General features: G+C 38.2%; 1 protein-coding gene across 1 annotated transcript in view; it reads left to right on the plus strand.

The window, feature by feature from the left end:
• ANKRD28 (ankyrin repeat domain 28) overlaps window positions 1-22,454 on the plus strand; it is a 124,650-nt gene that overhangs the window by 76,811 nt on the left and 25,385 nt on the right. The window contains exons 8-15 of the mRNA XM_040263682.1: window positions 2,353-2,565; window positions 6,511-6,589; window positions 7,329-7,443; window positions 8,378-8,460; window positions 10,261-10,324; window positions 10,531-10,599; window positions 13,105-13,245; window positions 22,099-22,210. Of these exons, the coding sequence (XP_040119616.1) occupies window positions 2,353-2,565; window positions 6,511-6,589; window positions 7,329-7,443; window positions 8,378-8,460; window positions 10,261-10,324; window positions 10,531-10,599; window positions 13,105-13,245; window positions 22,099-22,210 (876 nt within the window). The remainder of the gene's footprint in view (window positions 1-2,352; window positions 2,566-6,510; window positions 6,590-7,328; window positions 7,444-8,377; window positions 8,461-10,260; window positions 10,325-10,530; window positions 10,600-13,104; window positions 13,246-22,098; window positions 22,211-22,454) is intronic.

The following is a 22,454-nucleotide window of genomic DNA, read 5'->3' on the forward strand; positions in this document are numbered from 1 at the left end:
AGTAGATCTGCTCTTGTTTTAGGTACAGGTCTCAGTAGATCTGCTCTTGTTTTAGGTACAGGTCTTAGTAGATCTGCTCTTGTTTTAGGTACAGGTCTTAGTAGATCTGCTCTTGTTTTAGGTACAGGTCTTAGTAGATCTGCTCTTGTTTTAGGTACAGGTCTTAGTAGGTCTGCTCTTGTTTTAGGTACAGGTCTTAGTAGATCTGCTCTTGTTTTAGGTACAGGTCTGACAAGCTCATTGGTTCTTTAAAACACAGGTTATTTGTTGTTGTTTAGTTGCTAAGTCATGTCCAACTCTTCCATGACCCCATAGACTGTAGACCACCAGGTTCCTCTGTCCATGGGATTTCCCAGCAATAAGTGGGTTGCCATTTCCTTCTCCAGGGGATCGTCCCAATCCAGGGATTGAAGCCGTGTCTCCTGCATGGGCAGGCAGATTCTTTACCACTAAGCCATTGATTTAAGACAACCAGGAGAGGGGGAGGTAGTTCAGATCCGCTGCAAAGACAGAAAGATAGTTGGTGAGGTGATCTGGTTGAACTATTTATTAATTTAAAGACTGTATGAAGCTCTTAATTTTTGAAAGATAGGGATCAGGAAGCCAAACACAGGTAGAATCTTGTAGAGTGCAAACAGATGAAAGGTTTTTTTTCAATTCAGTACTTCCTATATCTCTGTTTCAGCACAGAGATTATAATGCCCAAGAGACCCTGGATCTAGATAAATGAGACAGCCTACTTTTCTGGTCACTGTTTCAAGTCTGTTCTGGGGCAATTTTTAAAGCATATTTTATTGGCAGCAAAATAAACTCTGGTGAGAGTGTTCTTCAAAAAAAAGTAGTCAGCCTTTGAGCCGCTTAGTGACCCATGGCCTCTGATTGCATGACTCAGCTTCTAAGAGCTGCCATAACAAATGGCCATGCAGTGGGTGACTGAAGGCAGTAAATGTAATCTCTCAAAGTTCTGGGAGCTCCAAGGGAGAATCTGTTTTAGGTTGCCAGCTTTTGGTGATGAAATCTAGATGATTTGACTAAAGTTAGGTGTGATTTTTTTTTCAGTTCCTCTAATTTCTGTTACTGGAGATCTGAGAAACGAAAATGTTAAAGTTGTGATAAATTGGGCCCAACCACAAGGATAGAGGGCACAAAACTACCTTCAGCTTTGATAATTCACTAGAAGGACTCCAGAAACTTACTGAGCACTATTATACTCACAGATATTATTTATTACACAGAAAAAATACAAATTAAGATCAGCCAAAGGAAGAGACACACAAGTATTCTAAACACAAAGCTCCCGTCGGCCTCTCCCTGCAGAGTTGGACTCTAGTCTCCCAGCATCAGAGTGGACATAGGCACACAGTACTGCCAACAAGAGAAGCTCACCTGAGCTTTGTTGTCAGAGTTTTGTTGAGATCCCACTACACAGGCAAGGTTGGCCAGAATTGCTCATGTGGCTGATTTCAGTCCACTGAGACCAAGTGATCCAAAGCCCTTCCCCCAGATCACACGGCTGCTTCTGTGGCCCTGCCCCCTGAAGACTCTCCGCTCTGCTGACCCTCCCTCCGGTGCAGGGTAGCCAGCTCCCACCCTAGACAGAGACGTGTCTCTCCGGTGTGCCGTGGGTTACCTCCCAGAGGACGGGCAGAGGTAAAATTCTTCATTACAGGAAAGCTGTGTAAACTTGAAAATATTAATCCAATATATTTTTTAAGGAATAGAAAGATAAACTTGAGTTACATGAATTATTTCTCAGTATTGATTACATTGTTTAGAGCATACTCGTTTTGGTAACATATCAGTGTATCAGTATGTAGGCTGGAAAATATCTAGAGCCTAAGTTTGTTGCAAAAATGAGTTAAATAAATAGGAAAGGATGTCACTCATTTTTTAACAGTCTTGCCGTCTACTAAAAACCAATGTTCGTCTTTGGTCACTGTAAATGAACCAGGAGAAAATATGTGTGTTTTTCAATATATGTCAATTTTCAGTTTGTGTTCATTTTTCATGATTCTTAGAGTTAATGCTATAATTGTCTCTTATCTAGAATGCTTTTTAAAATATTTGTTTTCATTTTCCTAAAATATCTCTTGGAATCATTCAGTTTAGTCTTGAGATAGACATTGTCTATATGAATTATATTCCCTGATGATACAAAATTCATTTGACACCAAAATGCTGTAGTTACGTTCATTTTTTAAAAATAAGTTTAAAATTATAAGCCTTACCTGTATTCTTTATCCCTGTTTCTCACTTTAATAATTTGATTTCAACCACAACATTATTAAGGTAGCTCACAACACTAATACTTAGGAAGACTGCATTAATGTTGCCGTTTTTGTCTTCCAATAGATGAATGAACCAAACGCCTATGGAAACACACCTCTTCACGTAGCCTGCTACAATGGACAGGATGTCGTCGTGAATGAGCTGATAGACTCTGGTGCTAACGTGAACCAGAAGAATGAGAAGGGGTTCACGCCTCTGCACTTTGCTGCCGCATCTACGCACGGGGCATTGTGCTTAGAGCTTCTAGTAGGCAATGGGGCCGATGTCAATATGAAGGTAGGGAGCCAAATCAGAGTCCCCACCTAGTGTTTCGAGTTGTGTTATATTAACGCACCAGTCAGCAATAAAGAGGAATGAGTTTCTGGTACATACACAGATAAGTCTTAAAAGTACTATGCTAAGTAAAAGTGTTACACAAGAATTTGTTCACTGTTCCCACTTATATAAAGTTTTAGAAAAGACGAATAGTAGTGGGGTGCCAGACTATCTATAGTTGCGGGTAGAAAACCGGACAGTTATTGTCTCTGGAGGAGGGATTGATAAAAAGGCATGGGGGAACCTTCTGGTATGGTGGTAATGTCCTATATTTTGAGAGCTTGGGTTATATGAATAAGGATTAGTCAAAACTCGTCAAGTGGTACATTTAAGATTTCATAGGCCTTATGGCATGTATATGTTCCCTTAGAAGGTTACAAACCAAGCTAATATTGAACCTTAGTTAATGATACACATACCAAAGTGTTTTAGAGGCAGTAAGTACCGTTATCTGTAGCTAATTTTGAAAAGTATCATTTAGGGACTTCCCTGGCAGTCCAGTGGTTAACATTCTGAGCTTCCACTACGGGCCAGGCATGGGTTTCATCCCTTGTTCTGCATACCACACAGCTTGGTCAAAGAAAAAAAAAAAAAAAATCACTGAACAGCCTGGGTGGGTGGAGAGAGACTGATGTATGGCAGTGTTCACATAGTAGAATGTTAGCAGTAGACTCTAGGTGGCATGCGCATGGGTGTTCACAGCAATATTCTTTCAACGTCCTGTTTTGAAAATTTTCACATTAGAAAAGTTAAAAGACGAATATCAGTGTTTTACATACAAGGAATAGTTGATTTTTGGTCAGTCGCTTTCAAGAGTGAGTATTTGAGTTTTAGAAATACATAAAAGTTCTGGAGCTAAAATAAACGTACCTTTACTGCATAAGTCTTTGGAAATGCACGTGTAACCACAATTTTGAACATAACTACTTCATAATGTGTACTTGTCCTTTATATTTTCCAAGTTGCTTTCACTGATTGTGTCTGTATTAATTTATTAATTCATTCTTTGAGCACTTGCCAAACCATGGCTTGTGGTATGAAAAAAAGAAACCATTAAAAAAAAACATAGAACCATTTAGGATTAGTAAAAACATTTAAGCTTCAAATTCGAATGTTTTCAGAGCTTAATTACATAACATTTCAGCCCTTTTGTAGGTGTGATGAGCCGGTGTCTTTCAGAGGATAGGGAAAAGGAGTCCATTTTCTCACCTCTAACTTATAAACATCCTTTAACAATGCCACTGACCCACTCTGACAGCTGTAACAGCAGCCAGCCCATGTATATTTAGGTCATTGCTCTAAATTGCCCTCTGCCAGCTAAAGGACAGAATTTATACATATCAAACCATGGAAGGAAAGGGCATAATATATTACAAAAAAAAAATCCGTCTCTGGTACAAGTGTTTCTTTTAAGAAAACACATTTAAAGCTTTTGGTTCTCAGTCAGATCACCTACTGGTTTTATTTTTAATAATTTAACTTCTAAAAATGTCCTAATAATAAATTTTAACTTATTTTGAATTTATTTGAATTTATCTTGATTTGAAGAAATTCGTGCTGTTTGGATAATCAGTGCTCAGAAAAAAAAATTCTTACAGGAGTGGAAAGTTTGTTCCTTGTTTCCTCAAAAGCCTAGTAATATTTTTTAGTAAAGAGTATTTCAAAATAAAAAAATTTGAAATTAAATTTTTCAAATGAAAAGAGCTCATCAGATATTTTTAGTCTAGATAGATCTGTTTATGATAGAGTGGCTATAGTTAAAATTATCTTTGTTAAATATTAAGTGTCTTGGAGTAAGAGAGACTTAAGTCGCTCAGTCGTGCCCGACTCTTTGCGACCCCATGGACTGTAGCCCACCAGGCTCCTCCGTCCATGGGATTCTCCAGGCAAGAATACTGGAGTGGGTTGCTATTTCCTTCTCCAGGGGATCTTCCCGACCCAGGGATTGAACCCAGGTCTCCTGTATTAGAGGCAGACGCTTTAACCTCTGAGCCACCTATATCATTAACTGTTACGCATTTTTTAGTGTATCAATTGCTCAGTAAAAATTAAGCTGTTTATTTTGTACAGTGCCGTTTAGACAGTTACTATAGTTTGAAGATAATTTAATTACTTGGTTCATGTGTCATTGCCTATGTAGCTGACCAGTAGCTGTGGTTATTTTTAAGTCTGTGTTGTCTTTTGAAATGTAGAGATGAGAATCATTTCTACAAGAGGGTTACTTGCTCATATCAATGGTCCTATTTGACATTACTTCCTTAATGATTTAGAAAATTCAGTGGTGGATTTTACACATGACAAGGGAATATTTTGCAAAGCAGTTAAGATGTGGTGGTGAAGTAGCTTTGAAGACAACAGGCCATGACATTGATTTAAAACTGGATTTCATAAAAGTTGCTTTGATCTTGACTAAGGATGTGTGACTTCCTGCTGATGTGCAGCTGTCCAGTTACCTTAGCGCCAAGCTCATTGAAACACACTCTCTGGGTTGTTGACGATTTCTGGGTACCGTCCAACCCTGACATTATGTGAAAACTGTAGATAGTAGTGAGTTTTCAAGTCATAAGAATGTGTTTTCATTCAAGAATATATCTTCGTTCCTGACACCAACGAAATTGTCAAATGGTTATTTGAAGAAGGCACTATGGCTTTAATATTTGCCTTATAAGAAAGAAAAATCATACTTGCTGACCTCAAGTCCTCCTTATCAAGTCATCTTTCTCCTTCATCTTTTCCTCCCATTTCATCCTCTATTTTGATGTTTCTGACCTGATCAGGTTGTGGATGACTTACAATTGGAATGTAAATTAGGTTCATAAATATTCAATTTGTAAGTTTTTTAATTGATTGTCCTACAAAATACTATTTAGATATAAAGTGAATGTTCTTTTTAAAAGAGCAGTATAGGTCTGGTTTTTCATAACCTTGCTTATCACGAACCCCACTACATTGACGATGTCACTTACTGCCTTTTTTTCTTCCATTCTTCAAGTGTTTATTCTATAATCGGTGACTATAGAAGATAGAAACTATGTATAGTATGTATGTTGAAAGCAAAAAAAAAAAAAATACAATTTCATGCAATATATCCAGTTGTCAAGCCAGATAGCTATTATACCTTTTCCCACCCCCATCCTATACTTTAAATTTTGGTGAGATAACCAGATTACCCCAAATACTTCTTTCCTTTGTGATAATCACATGTATGTTTTGATTAACAAGATAATTTAGGAAAGAAAGGACTTTACCTAACTCACAGTAAAAGATATCACTAATTCAGGCATTGTTTTTCTTCATATTTGGAATTCTTCTGAAATTTCAGAATTTCTACATTGAATACACATGCACAACCAGTCTAGTTTATTATCTTAATTTGAGAAAATACAATATTGATTACAAGTAATTATAAACTAAATAATGTATAAAGTTTTTAAAGTGAATTACAGTGGCTGAAGTTAATTCTGACATTCACTTTTCCTTGGTCAGGGAGGGATTCAGCATTTCTTTTAGGACAAAAGAATTAGAGCAATGTGAAATTTTTGAACCTTGGGCAGCAAATCCTGGCTGTACCACTTCCAGTGACGTGACCTTGGTCAAATCATTAGTATCCTTGTTCTTCAGTTCCCCTATCTGTGAAATAGGAATGATATTAAGATCATAACACACCTACCACTCAGGACCTTCTATAAACTGTAGGCATTGTGTATTTGTGCTTTATGGTACACATACTGAAACATAGTTCATAATTTCAGATAACTGTTTTACACTGCCATAGGCATCTATTAGACCTAATGCTTGGGTGATAGTTACACAAAATGAAGTTGCAAGAGGACATTCAAAATAAAAGGAAGAATTATGTGTTATGAATAGAACCAGAATTTTAAATCTTTTTTGTGTCTATTTCAGAGCAAAGATGGAAAAACTCCACTGCACATGACTGCCCTCCACGGTAGATTCTCCAGATCACAAACCATTATCCAGAGTGGTAAAAAGTATTTCTGTTTGTTTTTTTTCTAAAGTGTAGTAAAAGCATCCACATAATGAATGGTATTGAGGAATTGTCATAGCAGTATACATATTTTTGACATTTGATATCATATCTCATGAAAATCAGATAATGAAGAATTTTAAATGCCACATACCTGTATTTTTTATAGTTGTTTTTGATTTATTTCTGTATTGTTTCGCTTAGATTATTTATATAATATCACTAACAGTTAGTACTGGCTTTTAAAAAACATGCTAAATAGAAAAGTAACTCTGCCTTTCCAATGCAGTTTTATTATATATTGACAAAACTCAGTTGCATTTCTGTTTCCCTTTTTGAATATTTTGAACTGTTTTTAGCATTTTCATTTCTTTTCTAAACTTGTATTCTTTTGTATTTGAGTTAGTACTAGACAAGCTAAACTTTTAAATAAAAAGGACTTTGGGGTACATTACTTTAAGGCAATGTTTCACAAGCCATGTTCCAAGGAACTGTTTGTAAGTAGTATTGATACTTAAGACAACAGCTGTTCTCATTTGGCAAGGAAAGGGTAGGAGTAAACTCCTGATCAAATAATTCATGAGGCATTGCAGACTGTCTTCTGATTTTTAAATCTATTAAAATCTTATGCTCAGTTCACAAAATTGCTTTAAGTATAAAATCTGTAATCCCAGTGCCTGCCCCAGTAACTGTGCTGTGGATGAAATCTATGGATTTTATTCCTCCTTTGTTGCAGGAGCTGTAATCGACTGTGAAGATAAGAATGGCAACACTCCTTTGCACATAGCAGCGAGGTATGGCCACGAGCTGCTCATCAACACCCTCATTACAAGTGGGGCCGACACCGCCAAGTAAGTGCTTGCCAGGTGTTGATGGCTTGGAGGGAAGCACGTGACTTTTGTCCTTAACGTGGTACTATTGCTTGAGCTTTTTCCTCTTTGTGTTGATGATGTAATAGAATGTTTAATACGACTTCATTGGGTCTTTTTATGTTTTTTATCTCAGTTCTTTCTAGATTATGACTAATATGTTAAAGTTTCCATGTAAAATTTTGTTTGAAAGATGGATTCTCTTGCATGCTCTGCAGAAATACACACCCTACTTAAATTGATGCTTATCATTCCTATGTGTAGTTTAAAATTTTTATTATACTTTTATATGTTCATAAATATGTTTTAAATATTCTTTTAAGCTTTCTAAAAATGGTATGCTACTGTATGCTTCATGAAGCTTTTTTTTTTACACGCAGTTGTTGATTTAGCCATGTGAATATAAATTTGGGCTTTTTTTCCTTTCCTAATCTCTGTAAATAACTCTAGTTCATTCGTTTTATAAAATTTAATTCTTGTGTAAAGATTTCACAGTTTATTCATTCTCCTCATTTACAAACACAACTTCTGATTTTTTACTGCTAGGAAAAATTACTGCAGTGAACAGTCTTAAGCAAAACATTTTGCCTTGTGGTAATGATTCTTGATGGCAAAGCAGGTGGGATGATTTTTGCTCCTGAGACAAATGTCTGGAGTCATTTTTGGTTGTCCTAATTTGGGGAGAGTGCTACTACCATCCCATGTAGGTCGAGCCCAGGGACACTGGTGATGTGCTGCCCTCTCCCTAGCACACACACACAGACCCACAGAAAGTCCACAGTGACAGTAGTCTGAGCTCGAAAAACCCTACTCCAAGGGGAAAGTTGCTGGAGAAGTTAAGTAGTTTCTTTTTACTTTATTTAAGTGATTGCATTTTTCTCGCATTGTGATAAAGATGCTGTCCTCTTTGCTTTAGACGTGGCATACATGGAATGTTCCCCCTCCATTTGGCAGCCTTAAGTGGTTTTTCAGATTGCTGTAGGAAACTTCTTTCTTCTGGTGAGTGGAACCTTCACAGACAAATTATCCTCTTTGATGCTTCCCCCAAACTCCCTTCCATCCTGCTTTTGCAAAATTATATACAAATATGTCCAAATATGGATCATTTATTAACCCCTCTTAGAAGATGTTGGGCCCTATAAGATTTGATTTTCTCTTCAACTCTGGGAAAGGTTTTATTTTTCTAGTGATTTCTTCTTTTCTCTTAGTTGGGGAATGGCATGTGGAATATTTCTGAAGTAGTCCCTTTATATCTGGAAGCAAAATATCTTCATTTGCATGGTTCCTTTTTAAGAGCTAGTGACCAGTTTACAGTATCTTCTAGGTCTGAAATTTATACCATATTTAATTAGTTTTAAAATACCACAGTCATAGTTTAAAACAAAACAGGATCAGTAGCTTTCTGTTAATATAAATATTACTATAAAGATATTTATGAAAATGCATAGAAGTACTAAATATATGAGATTTTACTTTAAATAGTATTCTATTAGCATGTTACAAAAGTTGAACAAATTTTATATATTATTTAATACTTATGATTGCCGAAAGAATTATGGGAGTTTCTGGGAAAAATTAGCATATTGTGAGGCTGACCCTTCTGAGTTTTTCTTAATGATACCTTTTTTTCCGCCTTGGCTTTGCTGGGTCTTTGTTGCTGAGAGGGCTCCTTCTTAGTTGGGGAGGGCAGGGGCTACCCCGTAGCTGTGGTGACGAGCTTCGTGTGGCGCTGGCCTCTCTTGGTGCAGAGCACCGGCTCTAGGCGTGCCGGCTCCAGAGTCGCGGCTCCCGGGCTCCAGAGGGCAGGCTCGGTAGCTGTGGTGCTCGAGCTCAGTTGCCCTGCAGCATGTGGGATCCTCCCGAATCAGGGACTGAACCTGCATCTTCTGCTTCTGCAGGTGCATTCTTTACCACTGAGCCACCAGGGAATCCCTTAGTGATATCTTTTAAGTGATGTAATTGTGTTTTGAGGGTTTTTAACTGTATGCATGCCACAAGTAATCACATACCCATTTATCTATGAAAGAGAATTATAAAACTCTCTCCTCAGTGTTAGTAGTAATCCACAGGTAGCAAAGGAAAAAGTTTACTAAGAAAGCATTCATGGGGCTTCCCTGGCAGTCCAGTGGTTACTCTGTGCTTCTCAAGGCAGGGGGTGCAGTTTCTATGCCGGTCTGGGAACTGAGATCCCACATGCCGTGCAGCGTGGCACACCCGCCGTGCAGCGTGGCACACCCGCCCCCCAGATGTTCACTTATCTTACAGTTTAGTATATTCACAGAGATGCGTGACCATGAGTAAGTGGGTTTTAGAACATTTTTGCTACCCCCCACACCCAGAGAAACTTCATTTGGCATCAGTTTCCCATTTCTTCCCTCCCCCAGCCCTTAGTAATCAATAATCTACTTTCCATCCCTAAATTTACCTGTTCTACATAGGTTGTAAAGGTAGAATCACCTAACGTGGTTTTGTGACTGGTTTTTCACTTAGAAATGTTCTGAAGGGTCATCCAGTGTTATAAGTATGTATCAGTACTTTATTTCTTTTTACTGCTGAATAATATTCCATTGTATCCTATTACTTTTAAACAAGTACTGTAGCATTTGTTTTGAAAAACCCCCAGTCTTTTAGTGGTAATTTTAAAAAATACATTATTAATCTGTTTTCAATTAATTTGTACCTATTTGTAAGTCATAGTTTTGTGTATGATGGGGTGTGATTTTTTTACATTGTTAATGTAATGCTTTAACATAAAGTAACATGCATATAGTATTATGTAAGATGTATTCATTCTTGTAGGATTTGATATAGATACCCCAGATGATTTTGGCAGGACCTGTCTACATGCAGCTGCAGCTGGAGGGTATGTTAACAAAATTTTTACTATTTTTAAGAAAAATGTAGCTGATCATGGCAGGTTTTTTTGTTGTTGTTTCGTAAAATATAAGTCATAGTATTTTATTCACTCTGACCTCATTTGAAAACATATTTTTATACTTACTTAAACCTACCAATATCGTCATAAAGTTATTGACAGTTGCATCTTCTCATTGTATTTTTCCTGGGTAGTAATTTGGAGTGCCTGAACCTTCTGCTGAATACCGGTGCAGACTTCAGCAAAAAGGACAAGTTTGGAAGGTGAGTTGTGAGACAGTTCCTCTGTAGCTCCTGCTTAATGTTATTTGCTTAATGACTTTCTCAAATTATAATTTGGTGTCTGTGTGTTAGTCAGTCAGTCATGTCCAACTCTTTGCAGCCCCATGGACTGTAGGCCACCAGGCTCCTCTGTCCATGGGATTTCCCGGACAAGAATACTGGTGAGGGTTGCCATTCCCTTTTCCAGGGAATCTTCCTGACCCGAGGCTCAAACCCATGTCTTCTGCATTGCAGGAGGGTTTTTTACTGTCTAAGCCATGAGGGAAGTCCTTAATGACTTCCTTAATGAGTTTCTTAGTCTTATTGTTTGGCTTCTGTGCGTTATAACTAAAAAAAGTTCACATCTTTTACATTGTGATCTTGATTTGTTGAAAGATTCCAATAAGTAGATAACTTCTGAATATTCATTCTTACCCACAACCTTCTTCCAACTGGGCCCCTGCCATAGCCGCAGCCTACCAGCCACAGTTTTACTTTATAAGCACTACGCACCTTTTATGATGACATTCCTCCGCTTCCTTTATAGCTATGAAAATTTAAACCCATGCTCCCTAAACAGAACCTTACAAGAGCAGTGGTAGTCCTCCATTCCCTCAAGTCATTCTTTCTTAGAGACTCTATGGCCTAGTTTTGGTTTCAGAGCACTAGGAGGGAGGAAACAGGTCACAAATGTGAACGCAGAGTCCCTGTGTAGTCACTCAGCCAATTCGCGTTCTCACTGTTCAGCCCCAGACCTCACTGTTGCTCGCATCTGTGACTGCAGTGATTAAAGCCACCGGGGTCTGCTAAGTTACCTTGAGTGGGAATTGACCCAGTGTCTGTTAGAACCATATAGGAAAGGGTGGAAGGCAGTTTGAAAAACAACTGAGCATGTTAAACAACTGAGCATGTTATAGTGTGTACAGAGGTCTAATGTTGTATGCATGCATAAACAGCACCTCAGTAAAAAAAAGAAAGGTGGCAATATGAGCAAAATTGTGTGTCAAGAGTTTGAGAATTATATCAGAGTATACGATAAGAGAGAGTATGTGTTGGAAGGAAAAGTGTGAATAATGTATCAGTGCCTGGGAAGGGTATAGTGCAGAGGTTAGTAGAATCACGTGTGGTAGGGAATCAGAAGTGTGTGAGAGAAAAGTGAAAACAACTGTCTGACCCCGCCATTCCTTTGAGGAACAGACTGTTCCCATAAGCCTTCTGACTGAAGGAGCCAGTGACCCAGGAAATCAAAGATCATTTTGTCTTTGGAGTGCAATATTTTTATAGCTAATTTATTTTTGTAAGTGTGCTTTTCTTTTTCTTTTAAAATTTATTTATTTTATGTATTTGGCTGTGCTGGATCTTCATTGCTGTGCAGGCTCTCCTCTAGTTGTGGTGAGCGGGGGCTCCTCTCCAGTTGCAGTGAGTGGGCTTCGTGTTGCGTGGCTTGTTGCGGAGCACAGGCTCCAGGGCATGCAGGTGTAAGCAGCTTTACTCCAGCTCACGTTAGTCAGTTTGTAGTACATGAAGCACTGTATGCTACAGATAAGGGTTCTGAGTTTACAGGCCTGAAAATAATTCAGGATTAATTTCATCTTCAAAAATACTATTACTATATTATACTTTTATCCAATAAAGTAAAATAATTCTTCACTGTCATTTTCCCAGGTATATATTTTAGAAAACAATATGCCATGAAGACTCTGGACTAAATTCACCTTCACTTTTCTGTTTTCTTTCTTCTTCCTCTTTTTTTAAAATGAAAAGTCATGAATCATTATAGTTTTGCAATCTAAATACAGTAACTCCTAAATTTAATAGCATTCTTTTTCATTTCAGTAACTGGAAAGAAATAAGCTACAAATGTTCCATCTCTAGTAATTAACACAGTACCTTAGCTCTTCAAAGTGATGAAAAATCTTCAAAACTATGCATTTTTTGCTTGAGAAATCTGATATTACTGTGCAGCTCTCCCACATAGTTGATATTACAGCATTCTTTTTAATACTTCTGTATTTTTCTTACTATTTATTCCTCTACCAAGATGTAACAGAAGCTGCTACCTCTGTACTGTGAAACATTTGCATTAGTATAGGGGAAGCTTTGTTAAAATGAAAACTCTTCTCAGATTGCTGATGGTATTAGGGAGGAAGAAGAATACAAGTTTTCAAGTTTTGGAGCAGAATATGAAGGGTATCCATAATTCACTCAAAAAACTGTAATTGTTACTGTCTGAGCTATGAAATGCTTTTAACTGTGTTTCTATCTTATTTTACATTCTTTTACTTTTAACTGTGTTTCTGTCTTACTTTGTTTTCTTAGAGGCTCTCGGGCATCTTGGTTTCTCCTCCTAGCTTTCTGTCTGGCCCTTTGAAAGACTTAGTATATGGCAGAAATCAACCTCCAACTTAGTATAAATACAGTATTTATAATTGGGTAGATCAACTGTGCTCTTACTTCCTGGGATGTGTCCCTGACTGTTTTTTTCTTTTTTTTAATTTGGGCAAAAAGATCTCCACTGCATTACGCTGCTGCCAACTGCAACTACCAGTGCCTGTTTGCTCTTGTGGGCTCAGGGGCAAGCGTGAACGACCTTGATGAGAGAGGATGCACACCCCTGCACTATGCAGCGACGTCAGACACAGATGGCAAGTGAGTGTCGCGTGGTGAGAATGAAGGGTCATTGTTTCCATAGACCAGCACCTTCCAGACAGGTGGCGACTTTCATAGCAAATCTGTGTTTCCTTTTTGTACTCTTTATTATTTCTTTCCCTGGGTGTTTAGTGTGGAAAATAAGTTGTTTTTATAGTTATTCTTAATCATAGTTATTACTACCTGCTTCTACCAGCAACCTGCCTTCTGAACTGAGGTGGTAGAAGTATAAAGGTCCCTTTTTGTCCTCCCTTCCAGAAGCACATCTTAGTATCTATCACCTCCAGGCTTTTTCCACCTGACTTCTCAGAGGCAGCAGGGCTGAGTGTATCATAGGGAAAAGGAGAGGCAAGAGGTAGACGGACGGTGCCGTCAGAAGATAGGGCAGAGATTGGAATACCAGTGTCCTCCAGAGGTAGAGTGTTCATATTCCCAAGGGACCCCTGTAAATTTGTGTTTAAATGGGGAGTAATTGAACTGGCAGAATTAGACACATAGTTAGTACTAAATATTACTTAAGTAAATTATGTAGATAGCGAGTGAACAAATGTTGCCCAAGGATGACTTAATAAAAACAAATGAGAGATTTACAAATTCTTTCATAATGAATATTCACCTGAAGTTGGTCAGATGTCCGTACCTTAATGTATATTACCTTCTTGGAAGAAAATGAGCTCGTGAGAGACAGAAGGTATCTTCAGGATCTGTGGTATTCCCCATGAGTCTGAGTCAATGAAGGGTAGAAAATAAAAATAATGGTTTTGAGGGAAAGATTTTATAAAATATACTTCAAGGAAGTTGCATTTAATAGAGATCTATTTCCTTATAAAAAGCATAATTTAAGATATTATTCACAAATATTAATTTATTATAAATTCTGTGACTGTAATTGCAAATCCTTTTTGTTATGTTGGATTTGTGGTTAAAATTCTAATCTTGAAAGCTCTAGTAAATATGCTATCAATGCTTTATGTCTGCTGGTTTTGCATCTGCAGATTTGGGGAGCTGACTATATTCATTGTAGGGTTATGTTCATTTTTTTATAAGGGACTTGAGGGTTCATGGTCTTCGATATCCACAAGCACTCTTGCAACCAATCCCCCTTGGATACTGAAGAATGACTATATTTTCTTTTGGGAGAAATATATAATTTATATAGTTTCATATATATCAGAATAGTTAAATATAGATAGTTTTTTAGAGAAGCTATAAATTATTTGAATTATGTTTGTGGGTAGTAAAGCTTTAAAGAAAATCTGTGATAAACACTTTGTAAATCAGAAACTGTTTGGGTAAGCTCAGGTAAGTAGATTATTCTCTATTTTATAAATTTTGTAATTTCAAGATTTGATTTATAGGTTTTCCTAAAATAGATGATAGCTAAAATGACTGTATCACATCAATAGTCCTTTACCACTGTTCCATAAACTGCTTATTGGATGTTACCCAATGATGTACATAAATTCCACCGAGGTCACATAGACACAGAGATTACCCCGTGGTCCTCCTGCCCTTAGACAGTTAAACCTGAATTCCTACACAAAAACATAAAAATGACAATGCTCAACCTATACTGTTTGAGATTTGTGGTTTTATTTTAAGCCAGTCTACTTTTTCTTTAGAACTGTACTTAATGCTGAAGTGAATTAAATTGTTAGTTTTCTTAACTAATATAAGCTGTTTTGAGCAGTAGGCCAGAGATATTTATTACTTAGACACTTAATTCTCAGTATCAATACAAGCAGCCTGATGTACTAGAAAGAACATGAGCTTTATCCAGAAGACCCAGTTTAAGTGTTGAGGTCTTCATATTATCCTCTTTGAGCCTGAGCAAGTAATTGTTAGGCAAAAACTTACTTATCTATAAAATTAGAATGAATCCTGAAAAAGTGAAAGTCTTAGTCACTCAGTCGTGTCCAACTCTTTGTGACCCCATGGACTATAGACCTCCAGGCTCTTCTGTCCGTGGAATTCTCCAGGCAAGAATACTGGAGTGGGTTGCCATTCCCTTCTCCAGGGGATCTTCCCAACCCAGGGATCAAATGCAGGTCTCCTGCATCGCAGGCAGATTCTTTACCGTCTGAGCCACGAGAGAAGCTAGGTTCTTTAACACGCATGACCTCAGTTTTCCCTATTCTCAGAATTGTGGGGAAAACTGAGGTCATGTGTGTTAAAGAATCTAGTGCTGTTTTTGGAGCCTCTCTCTTATTTTTAAACTATCCAAATCCCTGAGGTCTTGTCTAACACCACCATCTATTAACTCTGATTTGTTCCCTGGGAACCTCTGGAAGCTCTACACCACAGTAACCACAGAGTACCAGAGGCATTCTCTCAGCAAGTTTTGGAGGCTTACATAATAGAATTAAAGCATTGGTTTATTTTTTCAGATTCCAAGGCTATAAATCCCAGGAATAGGTTAGGTAATAATAAGAGAATCTGGAATAATTCATTCTGCTGCCAAAGCCAGAGTGAATTGTTTTCTAAAAGGAGAAACAAATTCCCAATGGCTTCAGATACTGTTACTAGTAATGTGTGTCTGTTGCTTTCCTTCTTTAATGGTTGGTAATCTCCTGTTACCCTCCCCAGGGAACGTTGTATACACTGTGGGATTTTTGACACGCTGCCATTGGTTCTCTGTTTTCAAAGTGACAAATACTAACTTATTATAATTAATGTACAGTTAATAGCACAATTGTACTCTCTGTGTGTCCCTGTATCTTCAATTTCCATCAGTGTTGGAAAAATACATGACATCGTTTCTACTCACCCTGCTAGTTGTGCCCATCATCCTGATGCCTGCAATCACTATAGGCAGCCATGACTCAGCAAACAAAAGCATTAAATGTATTCAGTACTTATAAACACAACTCTCTTTGCCATTTGAACAGAAATAGGGCTGGCTATGAGCACGAGGGTGAGGACCTGGGGCTGAGGGTGCTTATTCTGATTACATATAAGGAAGAAGTCCTCGTGCCTTTTCTTCTGTGATAACCACCAGTAACACAGGTATTTCCATTAATTTAGTAGATCGTTTCATGTCCCTCATAGTGTCATCAGGAGAAGGCAATGGCAACCCACTCCAGTACTCTTGCCTGGAAAATCCCATGGACAGAGGAGCCTGGTAGGCTACAGTCCATGGGGTCGCTAAGAGTTGGACACAACTGAACGACTTCATTTTCACTTTCACTTTCATGCATTGGAGAAGGAAGTGGCAGCCCACTCCAGTGTTCTTGCCTGGAGAATCCCAGGGACGGGGGAGCCTGGTGGGCTGCCGTCTCTGGGGTCGCAAGAGTGGGACACCAATGGAAGTGACTTAGCAGCAGCAGCAGCATGGTGTCATCAGAGTTATAGACCTACTATATATCTGTCAGTAGCCTTTTCTGTGTTCATGTGGTTATAGATACATGTGTTTATGAGTACATAGATATATTTCACTAAGATACACTTTAGTGGAGATAGATTTTCACAAAAATGAAATCATATTTTGACTATTAATAGCATTGGGTATTTTTGCCTCTTTTGAACCTTATATAAGTGGAATCATACATTCTTCTTGGAACTTCTATAATCTTTAGGTTTATTTCTAAGTATTTCATATTTTTACTACCAAAATAAATCTTATCTTTAAATTTCCTTTTGCTATGAAATAGAGAAATACATTTGACTATTGTATACAACTTTGCATTCAGCAGCCTTTTTAACTGTTCTGGTTATGCATGTAGGACAGCATTAGATTTGATACCTATACTGTCATTGCTCTGAGACCTTGGGTAGGTTACTTAAACTCTGTGCATTTCATCTGTGAAATGGGAGTAATAGTCTGACCTAACACATGGCCATGTGAGTTTCACTTCAGTCACTCAGTTCAGTTCAGTCGCTTAGTCGTGTTCAACTCTTTGTGACACCATGAATTGCAGCACGCCAGGCCTCCCTGTCCATCACCATCTCCTGTAGTTCACTCAAACTCACATCCATCGAGTCCATGATGCCATCCTGCCATCTCATCCTCTGTCATCCCCGTTTCCTCCTGGCCCCAATCCCCCCCAGAATCAGAGTCTTTTCCAGTGAGTCAACTCTTCGCATGAGGTAGCCAAAGTACTGGAGTTTCAGCTTCAGCCTCATTCCTTCCAAAGAAATCCCAGGGCTGATCTCTTAGAATGGACTGGTTGGATCTCCTTGCAGTCCAAGGGACTCTCAAGAGTCTTCTCCAACACCACAGTGCAAAAGCATCAGTTCTTCAGTGCTCAGCTTTCTTCACAGTCCAACTCTCACATCTATACATGACCATGCGGACCTTTGTTGGCAAAGTAATATCTCTGCTTTTGAATATGCCATCTAGTATGGTCATAACTTTCCATCCAAGAAGCAAGCATCTTTTAATTTCATGGCTGCAGTCACCATCTGCAGTGATTTTGGAGCCCAAAAAAATAAAGTCTGACACTGTTTCCACTGTTTCCCCATCTATTTGCCATGAAATGGTGGGACCAGATGCCATGATCATAGTTTTCTGAATGTTAAGTTTTAAGCCAACTTTTTTACTCTTCTCTTTCACTTTCATCAAGAGGCTTTTTAGTTCTTCTTCACTTTCTGCCATAAGGATGGTGTCATCTGCAGATCTGAGGATATTGATATTTCTCACAATAATCTTGATTCCAGTCTGTGCTTTATCCAGCCCAGTGTTTCTCATGATGTACTCTGCATAGAAGTTAAATAAGCAGGATGACAATATAAAGCCTTGACGGACTCTTTTTCCCTATTTGGAACCAGTCTGTTGTTCCATGTCCAGTTCTAACTATTGCTTCCTGACCTGCATACAGATTTCTCAAGAGAGAGATCAGGTGGTCTAGTATTCTCATCTCTTTCAGAATTTTCCACAGTTTATTGTGATCCACACAGTCAAAGGCTTTGGCTTACTCAGTAAAGCAGAAGTAGATGTTTTTCTGAAACTCCCTTGCTTTTTTGATGATCCAACGGATGTTTGCAATTTGATCTCTGGTTCCTCTGCCTTTTCTAAATCCAACTTGACCATCTGGAAGTTTACAGTTCACATACTGTTGAAGCCTGGCTTGGAGAATTTTGAGCATTACTTTGCTAGCGTGTGAGATAAGTGCAATTGTGTGGTAGTTTGAGCATTCTTTGGCATTGCTTTTCTTTGGCATTGGAATGAAAACTGACCTTTTCCAGTCCTGTGGCCACTGCTGAGTTTTCCAAATTTGCTGGCATATGGAGTGCAGCACTTTCACAGCATCGTCTTTTAGGATTTGAATTAGCTCAACTGGAATTCCATTACCTCCATGAGCGTTGTTTGTAGTGATGCTTCCTAAGGCCCACTTAACTTTGCATTCCAAGATGTCTGGCTCTAGGTGAATGATCATACCATCGTGATTATCTGGGTCATGAAGATCTTTTTTGTACAGTTCTTCTGTGTATTCTTGCCACCTTTTCTTAATATCTTCTGTTTCTGTTAGGTCCATACCATTTCTGTCTTCTATTGTGCCCATCTTTGCATGAAATGTTCCGTTGGTATCTGTAATTTTCTTGAAGAGAGCTCTAGTCTTTCCCATTTTGTTGTTTTCCTCTATTTCTTTGCACTGATCACTGAGGAAGGCTTTCTTATCTCTCCTTGCTGTTCTTTGGAACTCTGCATTCAGATGGGCATATCTTTCCTTTCCTCCTTTGCTTTTCACTTCCCTTCTTTTCACAGCTATTTGTAAGGCCTCCTCAGACAACCATTTTGCTTTTTTGCATTTCTTTTGCATGGGGATGGTCTTGATCCCTGCCTCCTGTACAGTGTCACGATATTCTGTCCATAGTTCTTCAGGCACTCTTTTTATCTGATCTGATCCCTTGAATCTGTTTGTCACTCCACTGTATAATCATAAGGGATTTGATTTAGGTCATACCTGAATGGTCTAGCGGTTTTCCCTACTTTCTTCATTTAAGTCTGAATTTGGTAATAAGGAGTTCATGATCTGAGCCACCGTCATCTGTTGGTCTTGTTTTTGCTGACTGTATAGAGCTTCTCCATCTTTGGCTGCAAAGAATATAATCATTCTGATTTCGGTATTGACCATCTGGTGATGTCCATGTGTAGAGTCTTCTCTTGTGTTGTTGGAAGAGAGTGTTTGCTATGACCAGTCCATTTTCTTGGCAAAACTCTATTAGCCTTTGCCCTGCTTCATTCCATATTCCAAGGCCAAATTTACCTGTTTCTCCGGGTGTCTCTTGACTTCCTACTGTTGCATTCCAGTCCCCTATAATGAAACGACATCTTTTGGGGTATTAGTTTTAAAAGGTCTTGTAGGTCTTCATAGAACCATTCCACTTCAGCTTCTTCAGCATTACTGGTCGGGGCATAGACTTGGATTATTGTGATATTGAATGGTTTGCGTTGGAAACGAACAGAGATCATTCTGTCGTTTTTGAGATTGCATCCAAGTACTGCCTTTTGGATTGTATTGACTATGATGACTACTCCATTTCTTCTAAGGGATTCTTGCCCACAGTAGTAGATATAATGGTCATCTGAGTTAAATTCACCCATTCCAGTCCATTTTAGTTTACTGATTCCTAAAATGTGGACGTTCACTCTTGCCATCTCCTGTTTAACCATTTCCATTTACCTTGGTTCATGGACCTAACTTTCCAGGTTCCTATGCAATATTGCTCTTTACAGCATCGGACTTTACTTCCATCACGAGTCACATCCACACCTGGGCATTGTTTTTGCTTTGGCTCCATCCCTTCATTCTTTCTGGAGTTAGTTCTCGACTGATCTCCTCTAGCATATTGAGGTAGAGTGTCATATGAGATAGAGTATCAAAATTGCTTAAACAATACCTGATACATTACAGTCTTCCTATAAGGATGAGCCGTAGTTTTTAAACTCTGGTTAATGCCTGTCTTATGTAAGGACTGGCTGTTGTGTGTGCCCTGTGGTCAGGGAGAGTCGGAGGCCTCTGCTGACAGTGCCACATTCCCTGCCCGTGGGTGCACGCTCCTCTCCAGGGCCCTGACCAGCCATGGAGCACGTGCGTTGCATTCAGTCCAGAAAAGGTGGCAGGAGTCATGGTGGTGGAGGAGGAGTAGGAGGGATCTAAATGGCTTGAGCATCTCCCCGGGTTCAAGTACATGCTTAATTGGGATCAAGATATTTAATTTGTCTAACAGATGAAGAAAACAAAGTATTTACCAGTGAGTGTGGTTTATTACTTAGGTATTTAGCCACAGATATTCCTCCAGATTTTGCACATATATAGTTAATTTTAGGGGAACCAGGGTTTCATAGAAAATTCTCCTTTCTTAATTTTCTGAGTTTTAGAAAATGAGCATGTGCTAACTTACAGTGAGAAAGTGAGGATCGACTCTTCGCCTTCTCAATTGCAAGTCAGAAGTGAGGTCTAGATTTTCAAGTTTAAGCAGTTTTGTGGTTCGGTATTTTATAAACACCCAGGTTAAAGTGTCACTAACTCATTAACCCATGTGCTGAAGCATTTGTAGCAAGGAAAAAACACCTGAAGAAAAGACACGTCTAGTCCTTGCTTCTAACCAAAAGATTGGGAGGAAGTGATTTACTTTTCCTGAATGTCAGTAATTTTTTCATTTGTTAAAGATAATGCTTACAAAGTAGTTATGAAAATTCATACTGCTTTAGCGAAATTTGAAAGGCATGGCAATAGAAGTAATTTTATAGTTGTAAATCAACTTTTAGTCTTTGTTTTGCTGTAGGAGACAAGTCATCTAATAATGTGAAGGTAAACTGTTATATGATAGGAACTTCTGCGTGTATCATGGTTGAATTATTTCAAACCATTTAATGCTGTACATTTGCAATTAGTCACAGTAAGTAGTGCTTTGAGACTTGCCCTCCTACTTCAGAAAGTAAGCATGAACTAACCTACTTGTTTTTCTTTCCTTAAATAAATCTTTTTTTTCCCTGTACTCATGTATCAGCAAGTTATCTTAAAATAGTTTGTTCCACTGATAGAATCTGCCTTGTATTCAAGTCTTGGTAAGGAGAACTATTTCTGCTTTATCATTCACATCTAGAAAACTTGATTAAAGATAGAAAGATGTGCCCTTGAGTGAAATGTTTGTGCTTTTAAAGCAAACTTAATAAAAAACATGAATGGTGTTTAGATTATTTAGTTGAATTTGTACCTCCATCTGTAAGATGAATAAACAGAAACCATTTCACCATAAAGGTGAAGAAACTATTTGTCCAAGGTGGATGGTATCAAACTAACTCTAGAGATAAATCTTTTAATTTCGAATTCAGTACTCTTTTTTTGGCTGTAGTAACAATAATATTTATCAAAATTATAACAAATTGTGAATCTTAAAGTCCTTTTAAAATTACTTTTTTCATAGTGTAATAGCACAGGAATAAAGTGTATTTCCTGTGGGAAGATCTTTCTTGTTACCTGTATACCAGTTGTGCATTTTTCCCACACTTTCCAGGTCTCTAAAGCAAGATCTTTGAATTCTGATCTTGGTTTTGGGAGGTATTTCTACATCCTTTCTTGAGCTTCCTAATGAGATATCATACTTACTCTGTGGTCCAAATAGATTGGATGCTCCCACCACTGGGAGTCTAATCTGTCAAACACTGAGTAGGCTGACAGGTGCCGTAGATGGACAAGCTGTGGATAAAGAAGATTCTCTTATGAACATTTCATTTGTAGTTTTATGATACTTGCAGTCAGTGTCATTTAAATGATAATTTTATGTAGTGTAGGTATATTTATCATTTTTACGTTATTCAAGTGTAAGAAAAATTGCCAGTTTTGAGTTTGTTTTTATCATTGGTTAAAATGCAGGATTTAGAATTTTGAATATGTCTTACTGTAATAGGTGCCTGGAATACTTATTAAGAAATGATGCAAATCCAGGGATCCGGGACAAGCAAGGATACAATGCCGTTCATTATTCAGCTGCATATGGTCACCGTCTGTGTCTTCAGCTGGTAAGAATCCTGAGTTCTTGTGGAAGGACCAGTGTGAGTTTATGTTCTAATAATGTAATGACAATGAGAATAGATGAATCAAGAAATAATTGTCTTGTAATATCTTTAGAATCCGTTTCCATCTTAAATTCACACTTGCCTCATTAAGCTTTCTTTCATTCCCTTCTCCCTTTCACAGAGAAGGGGGACAGAAAGAAATTAGATCTCTGGAGAGGTCTCCTTGTGTCCTTCCCTTAGAAACCCC

Source organism: Oryx dammah, unplaced genomic scaffold (genome assembly GCF_014754425.2).
Source record: "Oryx dammah isolate SB20612 unplaced genomic scaffold, SCBI_Odam_1.1 HiC_scaffold_2, whole genome shotgun sequence".
Classification (NCBI taxonomy): domain Eukaryota; kingdom Metazoa; phylum Chordata; class Mammalia; order Artiodactyla; family Bovidae; genus Oryx; species Oryx dammah.